Consider the following 12,797-nt stretch of genomic DNA (forward strand, 5'->3'; position numbering starts at 1 on the left):
CCTCCTCCAATCTCTCTGCAGTTCAGGCTCCGAAACCATGACACGCCGCTCACGCTCACCCGCCGAGGCCTGGTGCTGGCGCCTGCCGGCGGCTTCAACCCCAGCAAGGACACCCAGGTGGGCAGCCGCATCCCCAGGCTGTCACAGCCACTTCTCAGCCCGCCTGGGCTTAGCCCCTCTCTGGCACTGCCCGCAGCAATCCATGTCCTGCTCCTCCTGCCGGGACCCCGTCTCCCCCCAGCCCTGGGGGTGCTCCAGCCCTGTCCCTATCACCAGCTCTATCCCCTTCTGCATCTCGAGTCCTGTCCCAAACCTCATCCCTGTCCCTATTCCCATCCCTAGTCCCGTCTCCAGCTTGTCCTCATCCCCATCTCCATCCCTATTCCCACCCCTGTTCCTGCTCCAAGACCCATGCCTGTCCCCATCCCCTGTCCTGTCCCTGTCCCTGTTCTTGTCCCCATCCTGTCCCTATTCCTGTCCCGGTCCCTATCACTACCCCCATCCCTCCCCGTCTCCCCTGGTGCCATTCGGGGCTGTCCCACAGCCGCCCCGGCGCTGCCCCGCAGGTGTTCAGGCTGGAGATTGAGGTGATGGACCGTCACGGGCACAACTGCAGTGGGGCCGTGAGGGTGGAGGTGCTGCCATCGAGCCGCCCCCATGTCACCTTCCTGTGAGTGGGGCTGGGCTGGGCGGGGGGTGCTGGTGGCACCAGGCCATGCCACGCTGCTTGCCTGTGCCGCAGCGAGCCGCAGCGGGACGTGATGGTGCCGGAGGGCATCGGCCCCTTGGAGGTGGTCACGCAGGTCCACGCCAGCGGTGACAACGTCCGCTATGCCATCCTGGCTCCGACGGCACCTGCGCTCTTCACCATCGATGAGAGTGAGCAGGGTGGTGGGGGTCCCCAGGGCCACCCTGTCCCCGTGACGGTGCGAGGATGTGCCATCTCCCGCAGCGACGGGCGAGATCCGCAGCACCCGCCAGCTGGAGGTGGCCCACGCGCACCTTCTTGTCCGGGCTTACAACGCGCTGCGCCCCGCCGACCACGCCACTGCCACGCTCAACATCACTGTGCAGGGGACGGACCGGCGAGCACCGAGCTGCGTCCCAGCCATCTCCGTGTAGGGTTTTGGGGGGCAGTGGGGTGCAGGCAACGCTCCGCTGTGCTCAGGACACGGGGGACAGAGCCAATGGCCGCCCCACCGCAGGTCCCAGGTGCCCGAGACGGTGTCCCCCGGCAGCACCCTGGTGACACTGAGGTGCACCGACCCCGCCGGCACCGAGGGGTACCTGCGCTATGCCCTTGAGGGACCCCCCACCTCCCGCTCCCGCTTCCGCATGGAGGGGCCGCGGCTGCAGGTAAGCATGGCTGCAGGCAGCGCCCAGGATCCGGGGGGGGCCGGCGGGACGGTGGGGCTCCCCGGGGCTCTCTGTCCCCCCACCCCAGCCTGCCTGTTCCCCCCTCGCTCCCTCCTGCTCCCCTGGCATCGCAGCTTTGCGGGACACCCTGGCTCTGCCTGACCCTCCGCCCTGGCTCGGCAGGTCAACACCACCCTGGACTACGACTCGGAGGCCGCGGTTGCCGTGGGCTTCCAGTTCACGGCCACCATCGTGGTGACGGCAGGAGGGCAGCCCCCTCGGAGCAGTGAGTGCCCGTGTCCCTGCGATGCCAGGGGGGTGCAACAGGGTGTGTCATGGGGGAGGTGGGAAAAGCCCCTTTCCGACCCCAAAACTGGCAGGTCGCAAAGGAAATGTTCCTCTGCTGCTGCCCCAGAGATGCCCACCCCAGGGGTGGTGCTGCCGTCCCCGTGTCCCCCAGCCTGTCTGGGGGGAGCACGCCCAGCCCGCTGCGGGCTGCAGTGCGGTGCCCGCGCGGCTGAGCCGCCATGTGCTGCACAGCCCGCGTGCCTGTGCTCGTGACGGTGACGCCCGTCAACGAATTCACACCGGTGTGCCCCAGCGGTGCCTCCTTCCCCGTGCCGGAGACAGCGGCTTTCGGCAGCGCTGTGGGGCGTGTGGCCGGCACCGACCGTGATTACCCGCCCGACAGCCTAGAGTACAGCCTGGAGGGGGGCCCCGGCCCCACGCAGCCCTTCTCCATTGACAGGCGCACGGGTGAGAGCCCAGCCCCTTCCCCAGCCCCTGCTGCACCCCGCAGCACCCACGGGTGCCCAGCAGCTTGCTGGGCAGGGCACAGGCGAGAGGGCATGGCTTGCCCTGCAGGCGAGATCCGTGTGGTGGGACCCCTCGACTCGCAGCGGCACACGAGCTACAGGCTGACAGTGCGGCTGACGGACAACCGCAATGACCTGGACCCGGTGAAGCGGCGGAGCCGCCTGTGTGACGTGACTGTGCACCTGCAGGTACGGGTGGAAGCCCGGCGGGTGAACTGCGGTGGGTGCAAGCACCATGGGTGCCATGCCACCTCCCCCTGCTCCCGGCAGGCTGTGCCGGACCAGGCGCCAACGTGCACCCCCGAGGTGCAGGAGCTGCGGATCACAGCCGGCTTGGGCAGCCGCCAGCCTGTCACCCGCCTGGCGTGCCAGGGCAGCCCCAACGGTGCCACGCTGGCGTACACCATCGCTGGAGGTGAGGACCGGCCAAGCCACGGTACAACCCAGCCCCTCACCACGGTGTGGCACTGGGCGGACCCTCTCATCCAGGCAATGAGGACGGGCGCTTTCGGCTGGAGGGGAACACCCTCTTCTACCTCCCCGATGACCTAGCTGAGCCCCGCACCTTCGTGCTGCTGGTGGAGGTGTGGGGCAGCCCCGGTGGCCCCCACCGCAGCACCCTGGTGGCACTGGTGGTGCACGTCACCCCCCGGAGCACCCCGGTGCCACCCAGCACCACCACTCGGCACACGGTGAGCTGGCCGGGTGGTGCTCCGCGATCCACCAGCCCCCCGGCCCTCGCATGCCCCCCTCACCCCACCGCCTCTGCAGACACTGCAGAAGGAGCCGCTGGTCGTCACGCGGACGGAGGCGGCGTGGCGCCCGCCGGCCTGGTTCGTGGCCGTGCTGACTCTCTCCGGCGCCCTGCTGCTGGCCACCCTGGGCTGCGTGGCTCGGAGCCTGCTGTGCCGGTGAGCCCTGGCCCCGTGGCACGGCATGGCACGGCACAGCGAGGAAGGCCAAGGGCTCACGGCTGCCTTCTGGTCCTCTTGCAGGACCCGAGCCCCCGGCAAGCTGCTCCTGGGCAAGAGGTGGGTGCTGGACGGCCGAGGTGGTCATACCGGCAGCGGGAGGCAGCCGGGGAGGTGCAGCACGTGGGGGGTGATTGACGTACCCCGCGTTTGGCCGCGGTCTGTGGGTTGCTTCACTGGCGAGCTGTCCCTGCCCCAGGGTGAGGGTGCAGCACTGACGGGAGCCACGGGTGCAGAGACAGCGATTTGGCCAGGGGACAGCCATGTCGGTGGCCAGGCTGGGGCAGAAGCTCTGCGGTGGGCAGGGCGGGATGGCACAGCGCTGGCGCCGCTGACTGCCGCAGGGCTGGGTCCTGGTGCCGGGGCCACCGCGGCTCACCGGGGGAGCCCCGATTTGCCAGCGAAGGTGCTCTGGGAGGAGGTGAGTGAGCTGCACACCCCCCGGGAGCACGAACCAGGGGCGAGGGGCGGCCAAGGGGAGAGCCCAAGGAAGCACTGGAGCCGGCCCAGCCTGCGCCGGGTGTCTGCACAGCGAGGCGGAGGCACGCAAGCCTGCAGGCGGGACAACAGCTGCCTCCAGCAGTGTAACCGCCCCAGGGTGATGCATGGCTGGATTGTTGGTGAGGTTGGGGACATGGTGCTTGGTGGCACCGGAGCTGTAGCGACCACAAAAGGGAGAAGATTTGGGCTTGGCCCCCATGGGCAGTGCTGGCAGCAGGGGGGCTCTGGGGCTGCAACTCCCCCAGCACAGCATCCTCCGAGCACAGCAATGGTGTCCACCGGCATGTTGCCGCTCTCGAGCATCGCTGAAAGGTGGTGGTGCTTGGGGGAGCACAGCCCCTGCTGCAGTCCCCTTTGGCACCCAGGGACACAGGGGCTGGGTAAGGGGACGATCAGGTAGGTGGAAATCAGTTGGGGCAACAGGCTGGACGGGGCGCAGCCGGCAGTGAAAAGCCTGGCTGGCAACCTGCTCCTGGCAGCAACCCTTGAGGTCGGGGCTGGGAGCCCGTCACCAACGGCATGCCCTCCCGTCACTCCCTCCACAGCTCCCGGGACGTGGCGGAGCAGAGGGGCAGCGAGGAGGAGCGGGGCCGGCCCCACGCCAGCAGCCCAGTAAGTGTGTGCCGTGGTGTTGAGGGTGGGTGCCCTGCTGGGGGTGCAGGCGGGCGCCCCAGGGCCCTCAGCACTCTCTCCTGTCTCTCCTCTGCACAGGGGCAGTTTGATGGCCGTGCCTGGGACCCACGTGAGTGCCTGTCCCATGGGCTGTGTCCCTGGGGGCACGGGGGCCTGGGGGACATGAGAGATGGGTGCTGGGCAGCAACACCTGGGCAGCACCTGCAGGGCAATGGCTGAATGCCGCCTCCCATCTCAGGCACCGGCAGGGACTATCTCTTCAACAGCGTGACCGGGGCACGGCGCTGGATCTGAGCAGCCTGACACAGCGAGGAGCTCCCCGCTGGATCTGAGCAGCCTGACCCAGCGAGGAGCTCCCCACGACCCACAGCTCCCAGCGGGCCGTGCCAGGCAGAGCAGCAGGCGCTGGCAGGCACCCGGTGCGGCCCTCGGGCCGGGGAGGAGGAAGGGATCTCTCCCCCGTGGCCAAACTCGCCGCCCATGGAGAGCAGACAGCCCCTGAGCTGCCGCAGCCAAGCGCAGACCCAATAAATGGTGGCAGAGATCGCACCCGCTGCCCTGATTGCCATAGAGAGTGCCGTGGCCAAGCCGTTCCGCCGATGGCCGTCCCGCTGTGGCAGTCATTAGTGTCGTCTCCAGTCAGGGATGTGGGTGGCACAACCCAGGACCAGGATGGCGGTTATGGCAGCACCAGCCCCAGACTGGGGTTGGCACTGTGAAAAATGTGCCAAGGGCTTTGGCACGGTCTGCTCCGGTCACAGCAGCATCTCTGTAGCCTCTGGATGTGACCCAGCTGGGGCAGAGATGTGATTTGGGGTAAGAAAAGTCAACCACGGGTAATTTGGAGAAACTTTTGCCCCGTGTTCCATGTCCCCCGTCAAGCTCTCCCTTGCTCAAAGACTCCCAGGAGCAAGCGGCTGGGACAAGCAGCTGGTCAGCGGAGGGTTCGTGTTTCTTAATTGGGAGGAAAAGTGAATTGGCGCGCGGGGAGGCGAGCGTGACGTGCCGCAGGAGTTAGCAGGGCCTGGCGAACGGGCGGGAACGCTTTGAAGGAGTCTGTCAGCGCGGGGAGGTGGGAAACCGGTTATTTGAATTTCAAAGGAGCGGGCTGCGGGGTGTGTCCCCGGCGGCTCGGTGGCGGGATCAGAGGAAAGAGACGAATCTGGGGAGTAGGTGGCTACAGGGGAGGAAGGGGAGGGCAGGAGCCGCGACACTTCAGAGGGAAGAGCGGTGGCTCTGCCTGGGGGTCCCCTTGCCCCCAGCAACTATGACCGTTCGGGAATTTAACCTTTATTGTACCGGATGGAAGTGCGAGCACGTTGCTCTCGCTGCTCCCAGGGGCCAGCCGGGCGCGAGCAGCTGTCTGGGGCCAGGCCGCAGCGGGGGAAGCCGCGCTTCGCCCGGCTGACCCCGCGGGTTGCACCGCACCAAACGGGACGTGCCGGCCCCTCGGAGCTGCCGCACTTGCCCGAGGGTCCGGGGAAAGGCGGATGCGGCGGGCCGAGGCGTGAGACCTGTCTCCGAGCCCGGCCTCCGGCCGCGGGGCGGGAGCGCAGCCGCATCCCCGGCGGGCCGCGCCTCACACGGCCGCGCCGCCACGGCCGCCCGCGCGCTCCCGCCGCGCGTCGCCCCGGCCGGGCAGGGCCAGCGGCCCGTCCCGTACCCATTGGCCGAGTGGGCCACCCCTTCCCCGCGGGCAGCCAATGAGACGGCGCAGCCCGCGGGGAGGCGGGGTATTGGAGGGCGTCACGTGTGCCTAACGTGCGCGGCCATCCGGAGGCAGTCCGCGCACGAAAAGGGGCGGGGCGTCTCTACCCTTGAGTGACGATGGCTTAGTCCTATCAGCGTTTCTAGGGCGACCCCGTCGGGCGGGGCTCGGCTTTGGATTGCCCCGAGAGGCGGCGGGGCGGGTTTTGGACGGCGCGGTTGCTATGACGGCCAGCATCGGGGTCCCGCCCCCTTGGCCGCCGCCATCTTGTTGTTGATTCGAACGGCGGGGAGCGGGTGGCGGGGATCGGCGGCGCGGGCGGCTTGGTCTTGCCAGCCCCCGGCCGGCCAGGCAGGGCTGGCCCCGGTGAGCCACGGCGGGCGAGGGCCCGGAGCAGGTTGAGGGGCGGGAGGGCTGAGCTGGGTACGCTGTTGTGAGGCGAGCGAGCGAGAACCGGGCGCGGCCCCGTGAGAGGGGATGGGAGAGGGGAGAGTCCGGCGCGGTCCGCCGGAGGCGGGTGGGGGGCGGGGGATGGGGGTGAAGTCGGGGGCGAAGTCAGGGGCGGGCCCGTGAAGAGTCGGAGTGAGGTGAGGGACCGAGCGCTGTGCCGTGGTGGGGACCCACAGCGGGGGGAATCCAGGCGCGGTCCCGTGAGGAGGGACGGGGGTGCCTGGCGGGGAGAGGGCGCCTGGCGGGGTGTGAGACCCAGATGCATGCTCCTGCGAGGCCGCTTTGGGGCACAGCTGAGGCCGCGGGTCGTGCCCCGGCGTGGGGAGAGCTGTGGGAGCTGGGCTGGGCAAGGGCAGCTCCGCGGGCAGCGCGCTGCCCCCGCTGGGGGCCCTCCCGGCAGAGCAAATCGAGCGTCACCTCCTTTGTGCCCTTCCCTTCTACAGGAGCTGCGCGCAGGGAGGAACTCGGCAGACCACGGTGGTAACATGAAACCAACATGGTGAGGAGGCTGGTGGGGTTGGGGGCCCTTCCTGCGTCCCGCCGTGCGGCCACCCCTGCAGAGGAGGGGGTGTGGGCAGGCTGCCTGCCCCAGTGGTTGCTGGAAGATGCCTGGCCGTCCCAGGAGGCAGATGTGCTCGTGGGTCTGTGGACCTGGACCATAACCGACGACCTTCCCTGAGGTTTCCAAGTAGGACTTGGATTAGGAGAGGTGGTACTGACTCCTGTTCAATTTTCAGCTGCTTCGAATTTAAACTGGTGCCAGGCTCAGTGTCCTTCCATCTTACAGCTCTGAATCAGCAAGGCCCCTGTTTTTCTTTCCAGCAATATGCTTTAGTATGTGCTGCCTCTCTCATTTCAGCCTGTCTTGCTGTGTTTCTCTTCCATCTGCTTTCCCTCCCTTCAGGTTCACCTGGCTTAACTTGGTATTCAGAGCTTCCAAAGCTGAATCCCAAGATTGGCCTTTGCTACCGAAGCACTAAACGGTGCCAGAATGCTGTGAGCTTGGGTTTCTGTTCATTCCTAATGTAGTATTTCTATAGTCAGTAGGCCGATTTGTGTAAACTTACTTGGTAGCTTGTCTCACAAAATAATGTACTATAATGTCTTGTGCAAGTCTGTTTGTATTGAACTGTCATCTACTGCTGATACACTGACCTACGTGCCTATGGTCCAATTTTTGATGGAGAAAAATACTGTATTCTTGTTGTATGTCACTGAACTAAGACTTGGATTTCCTTTTTACAGAAATTCTGACAGGAGCTTGGAACAGTTTTAGAATTAGATGTATTGGTTATTAGGTGTTGTCAACTGTAATGCTGAATAGGTCTATTAGGGACATCCTAATCCCTTGTAACAGTTGCTTGTTATTGAGATTGAGAAGTATTTTTCTGTAGCTGCGTTAGTTTAGCACTGACTTAAGGTAAGTGCTTTGTTTTGGAGCTGGAAGTGGTACATTTTGAAAAGACTAAGTGTAAACTCTGCATATAGCAAGATAACATTGGGTTGCTGTGCTAACTGCATAAAACTCTTGTTTTGTCTACATTTTGAATTGTCCCAGTGCTATTTTTTCTTCCAATAGTATCAAAGAGTGTTTCATACCTTCCCCAGCTTTTTCAGCACAGCCATTTTCAGGTGCCTAGATGAACAGCCTAGGCCACCCTTTTTAGAGCCTGTTAGGTGGATCTGAAGTGTCCTTTTCATGGCATTGTCTTTGTTGCCTGTCTAATAAGGACTTTTGGGAGAGCAGGGGAAGTGATCCTTGGCTCCTTGAGGGGGAAGTTGATGTATATGAGGTCATTACTGTAGGAATGTCTGATGACCACAGGGGTGGAAAGAGTAGGATATGCTGGTAGGGCCCTCTTCTGAAGCATGTGTGTGTCTTTCCTAGGTTAGTTTTTTACTCTGGTTATCGAGTAGGCACGTTGTGGCAGTTTTGCATGTTTCTTACATAGGAAAAAGAGCAAGTGAGCACAAATCAGTGTTGAGATAAGAAAGGGGACAGTTTTTAGGATCTGCTTCTAGTCACCAGGACCTTTGGTTGTGCCACCTTCTGTGTGTAGCTTCAAAGTCACTTTAAGCTCATCTAAGTATAGACTGCAACCAACAGGAGGTTCTTGCCCTGTCACTGATGCCAGCTGGGGTGTTCATGCAGGTGCAAATCAAGAGTTCCCTGACTTATGAACTGATTGAACTGAAGACAAACTGACTTTTTTTTTTTTTCTTCCTCAACTTTGTGGGTGCCTAAATGATTTTTCTGGTGCAAGGGCAGTGGTGGGAACATGGGGCTGGTGGTGGAGTGGAGTCTTACTCTTGTTCAGGGTAACCTGCACTGAGACTGAAACAGTGCAATGGTGTGTTTTTATATATTTAGTTATATAAAAATACAACTTTAAAAATGCATATTTACATATATTTAAAATTAAATGGAACAGTAGCGTCCATGCTTCTTTCGTACTACTTTGTGGATAGTATCATTGTGTGCTTTGTCATCAGGATGACGGTATTAGGCATGTCCTTCTTACAAAAATATTCTAGAAAGCAAAATGAGGTGTGCTTTGGGATCCCCTCTCATGGCAGATTGTGTAGGTCAACTGACTTTCAAGTTACTCTGTATGGCATTGCATGTAACGAGACGTCAAGGTTAGAATAGCAAGTGCTCAGAGGTCAAAAAATGGCCGGGCTGAAGTAGTACCTGCACTCTTAAGCAGCTAATTAGCCTTCTGAACAAGCATTATGATTTCTTCTTAATCATGCAGTTGCATGTTATTCTCATCGCCTCTGAGCTGCCTAGTTTGTTTCTTCGCTCCTTCCCTCCCCCATGTATGGAGCTTACTCATTTCGGGTAAAATTATCTGACTCTGAAAATGTGAGCTGTTGAGCCCTGTACAAGCTTGGAGCTGTTTGTTGACCATCTACTTACAGGACACAGGCTCTTTGGTTCAATGGATCACCAGACATTTGTAAAAAGGTTTGAACACTTGTCTTTTTACATTTCAGTTTTTAGTTGATTTCTCTCTCTGTATAAAGGTTGTTGTGGATCTGGTGGGATCTGACTGGCCTGCTGGGGTGTGAGGTGGCCACTGGCTTGTGGTTTCCATTGGAATAAGAGATGTAGGTGGTAAGTTTGAGGTTGAATATCCGCAGCCTTGTGCTCTAGAGGAGGTACATTCCTTCATCTGTGACTGAAATGCAGATACTGAAGCCATAGTAAATCTGGCCAAGGCCTTGTTTGGGCCATTACTCAGGCACTGCATTGTAACCCAGCCATGGCACTTGCTGCCTTGGCTTCCTCCAGTCTGCCCATCGGCAATTCGCTTGTAATGTGTTTGAGACACACGCATCACAGTTGAGCGTTGATGCTGGGATTTATAGTCTCAGAAGTTAATATTGACAGAAAACTGCAGCCTGGCAGTTGTTTAGCCATTTGACAGTGTCACGCTGTCAGTCTTGGTGCTGGGCAGGGTTTAGATTCGGACTTGACTTGCAGAGTTTGTGTGTGGCAGCTCAGCAGAGCCATGGCTCTGTGCTTGCTTGTTTATATAATGTGACTTGCCTAGGAACAACTGCTTTTACTTCTGACTTCTCAGTCTTTGAGAAGGAATGTATCAAAAACAAGCATAGTAAATACAAGGGGTCCATAGTGAGCTCTGAAATGGGTGAGCTAGAGAAAAGGAGTGAAAGAAAAGAAAATGCGACAGAAACCTCTGCAAGAGTAATGTCAAGCATTTATATTACTTGCTGTAAACTGAAGGAACCCTTCAGATGTATGGAGGAGCGGCTAGCAGTCTCCCTCTTCTATATCCTTGATGTGACAGGAATGCAGAGCAGGATGCTGGCGAGTGTTTAATCTCAGGTTTGTTGCTGCTGTTGTAGGGGTGGTGGGGGACGAAGAGGAAGTGTTTTGTGCATGGCTGCTTAGTTTCTGTTTTGCAGGCATCACCTGTATGCAGTGCTTGTGCTGTTCTGATGTGGCAGCAGCTGTTATTTTTGGCTTTCCCAGTGTACTGTTCGTACTTTCTAATAGATGCAGTTCTTGTAATTGGCGTGTTGGGATGCCTGTGCTTCCTATAGAGTCCCCATCGGTGCAAACTACTCTGCAGGTAGTACTAAGGTGCAAGTCATTTGCCTTCATTTATTTCTGTAGGCTTGTCTATATGCATTTTGAGTGGCATTAACTGTGTATAAAAGATGAGCTTCTTTAAGCTTTCTTTTATTTTGCATAACCCCTGTCAGTATGTGGTCATCTTCCTTCACAACAAATGATTTTATCCCCTCTCTGGGAGTAAAGGAAGAAGCTTTGCTGTTATAGGGTGCCTATCTATATAGTGCTATCCATGGTAGTTAACACTGCTGCAGTTCTTTCTGTTCAAAAATAGCTGCCATAATTATATTAGTAGAAGATCTGTGTCAAAGAAATCTGATAAAAGCAGTGGAAAAAGGTTATGAGATGTAATGTGCCTGTCCTGGTACGATGTTACTACACGTGGTGGAGAGCTCCAGTAGATCAGCTGTCTCTGATTTAGCTTTTGTAGTTAGAAAGGTTATCTCTTCCACCGGCTGTCCTGCTTTTTTGCCAAATGCTACCTCCCTTGTATTAGGGCCTACAGCAGTGCCTCTTCAGCTGCCACAGTTTAATATATGATGCTTGAACTTTTCCTCATTAATACCCATCTGTGTCTCGTGAACCAGGCCCCATGAAGAACAGGGATGTGTCCTGTTTGGCTCCACCGCTGGTTGATAATCTTCAGGTGAGGGATGTAGGAGGCAGGTGGGAGTAGTGGTCCCCTCAGCCGCAGTGGTATGTTTGGTACAGAGCATCTGTCAGAGCCCAGAGGAATGAGTGACAGAGAGTATTTGCATCCTGAAAGGAGCTTGCTGTGATTTCTGGTCCCAGACTCGAGGGAAAGTGTGCTCTCGGACATTTGGAATTGATGAGCAAGTAAAGATCTGAATAAAAGCTAATTTAGCAGTTGCTAACTGGTTTCCATACAACATCTTGCAGGCTGACTTGCTTCTGGTGTCTTGCTCCCTCTTGATTGTGAGAGGTTGGCTCCATATTCCTGTGACTGCTCAACAGAGAGAGCTTGGGTGACATCGCTAAGGTAACTGTTTTCTCTTTTGCCCAGAATACATACGCAGCCACCTTAAACATCATGCAAAGAGAAATAAGTTGCTTGCTTTTTACCTCTCACTTTGTAATTTTACCCTTCAAGTAAGTATATGTAGACATGGTTTGTGGGAGGTATGCTCTTATCTTTGGAGGCTACTACAGGAACACCCAGGTAAGTGCACTGGAAGAGAGGGAAAAGCTCAGTCCTGTTTTGTATTTGTTAACTTTTAATCAAATCAGTGTCAGTTCTTTGCCATAAAAACTAAGCTTTTGAGATTTGGAGGCTAACTCTTCCTCTGCAGCAATTCTGGCCATTTCTGAATTGCAGCTGAATCATCTTACAGTGATTTCAGAACTCTTATCATTGTCTGGTTTTTATTTTTTCCTTTCTATTCCGAGGTTAGTTTGCTGAAAGATGATATGCTGGCTTGATAGTCTTCCAGGCTGAGAGGGGTTACTTTGTGCTGTTCTAAATTTGGAAGAAAGTCTAGCATATCCATTTTCCCCCAGTTCTTTATCAACGAAGATATGACTCAGTAGTAGTACCTGTGGTGTAAGCATTTGTTTGCCAGCAGACTTAAATGACCTCGTTTTCTTGAGAGACCGTGTGTTTCAATAGTGGTTGTGTTGCACAGTTCACTTTTCTGGCGGGGAGGCCCCTGACCTGTGTGACTAATGGTCTTTGCTAGTTTGAAATGCAACAGGTAATGACCAAGGATGCTGAGTTCCACAACTATGTTCCTGGGGTAGAGAGAGGAGACGTGCAGTGCCTCCTCTGCAGGGAATGCTCCTGTGTCTTTGTCACAGCTGACTTAAGTGCTGATCTAAAGGTGAACTATTGTATGGCTCATACATTCTGCTGTGACATTTTGCCTTTTTTTTTTTTCCCTGTAGTTCTATGCTGAGCTGCATTTTCCCTGTTTTTTAAACTGCTAGATTGGGTTTATGCAAAATATCATGTAATCTTTAATTCCCATTATCATTGTCCACTGTTGGTATCAAAGTATTGTCTAGCATTTCAAAAAGGCAGTTTAGAAATCTTAGAAAGGCACAAGAAGATAGGGCTGGCTGTTTGTTCTGTGTCCTTTGACAGTACTGTCGAAGCAGCTTAAGCACGTGTGGGCAGGCAGTCATGATCTCATTACAGCTAACTATAGGCGATAAGCAGCTTCGAGCACCAAAATCAGTGCACCAGTGAATGCAGATGTCAGTGAGTTATTTAAAGCAGGAAGGATTTGGGAGAGAAGCCTAGA

General features: G+C 57.3%; 1 protein-coding gene across 1 annotated transcript in view; it reads left to right on the plus strand.

Annotated features, from left to right (window-relative positions):
- CDHR4 (cadherin related family member 4) overlaps positions 1-4,570 on the plus strand; it is a gene marked incomplete at both ends in the record, with an annotated part of 5,617 nt that extends 1,047 nt beyond the window's left edge. Inside the window, 15 exons of the mRNA XM_082004618.1 lie at positions 22-117; positions 567-670; positions 743-879; positions 953-1,118; positions 1,206-1,356; positions 1,540-1,642; positions 1,897-2,112; positions 2,221-2,360; positions 2,442-2,586; positions 2,661-2,863; positions 2,943-3,082; positions 3,167-3,202; positions 4,189-4,255; positions 4,355-4,385; positions 4,515-4,570. Of these exons, the coding sequence (XP_081860744.1) occupies positions 22-117; positions 567-670; positions 743-879; positions 953-1,118; positions 1,206-1,356; positions 1,540-1,642; positions 1,897-2,112; positions 2,221-2,360; positions 2,442-2,586; positions 2,661-2,863; positions 2,943-3,082; positions 3,167-3,202; positions 4,189-4,255; positions 4,355-4,385; positions 4,515-4,570 (1,791 nt within the window). The remainder of the gene's footprint in view (positions 1-21; positions 118-566; positions 671-742; positions 880-952; positions 1,119-1,205; positions 1,357-1,539; positions 1,643-1,896; positions 2,113-2,220; positions 2,361-2,441; positions 2,587-2,660; positions 2,864-2,942; positions 3,083-3,166; positions 3,203-4,188; positions 4,256-4,354; positions 4,386-4,514) is intronic.
- Between the last annotated feature and the right edge of the window lie 8,227 nt (positions 4,571-12,797).

Source organism: Phaethon aethereus (genome assembly GCF_964289735.1).
Source record: "Phaethon aethereus genome assembly, chromosome: 11".
NCBI classification, from domain to species: Eukaryota; Metazoa; Chordata; class Aves; order Phaethontiformes; family Phaethontidae; genus Phaethon; species Phaethon aethereus.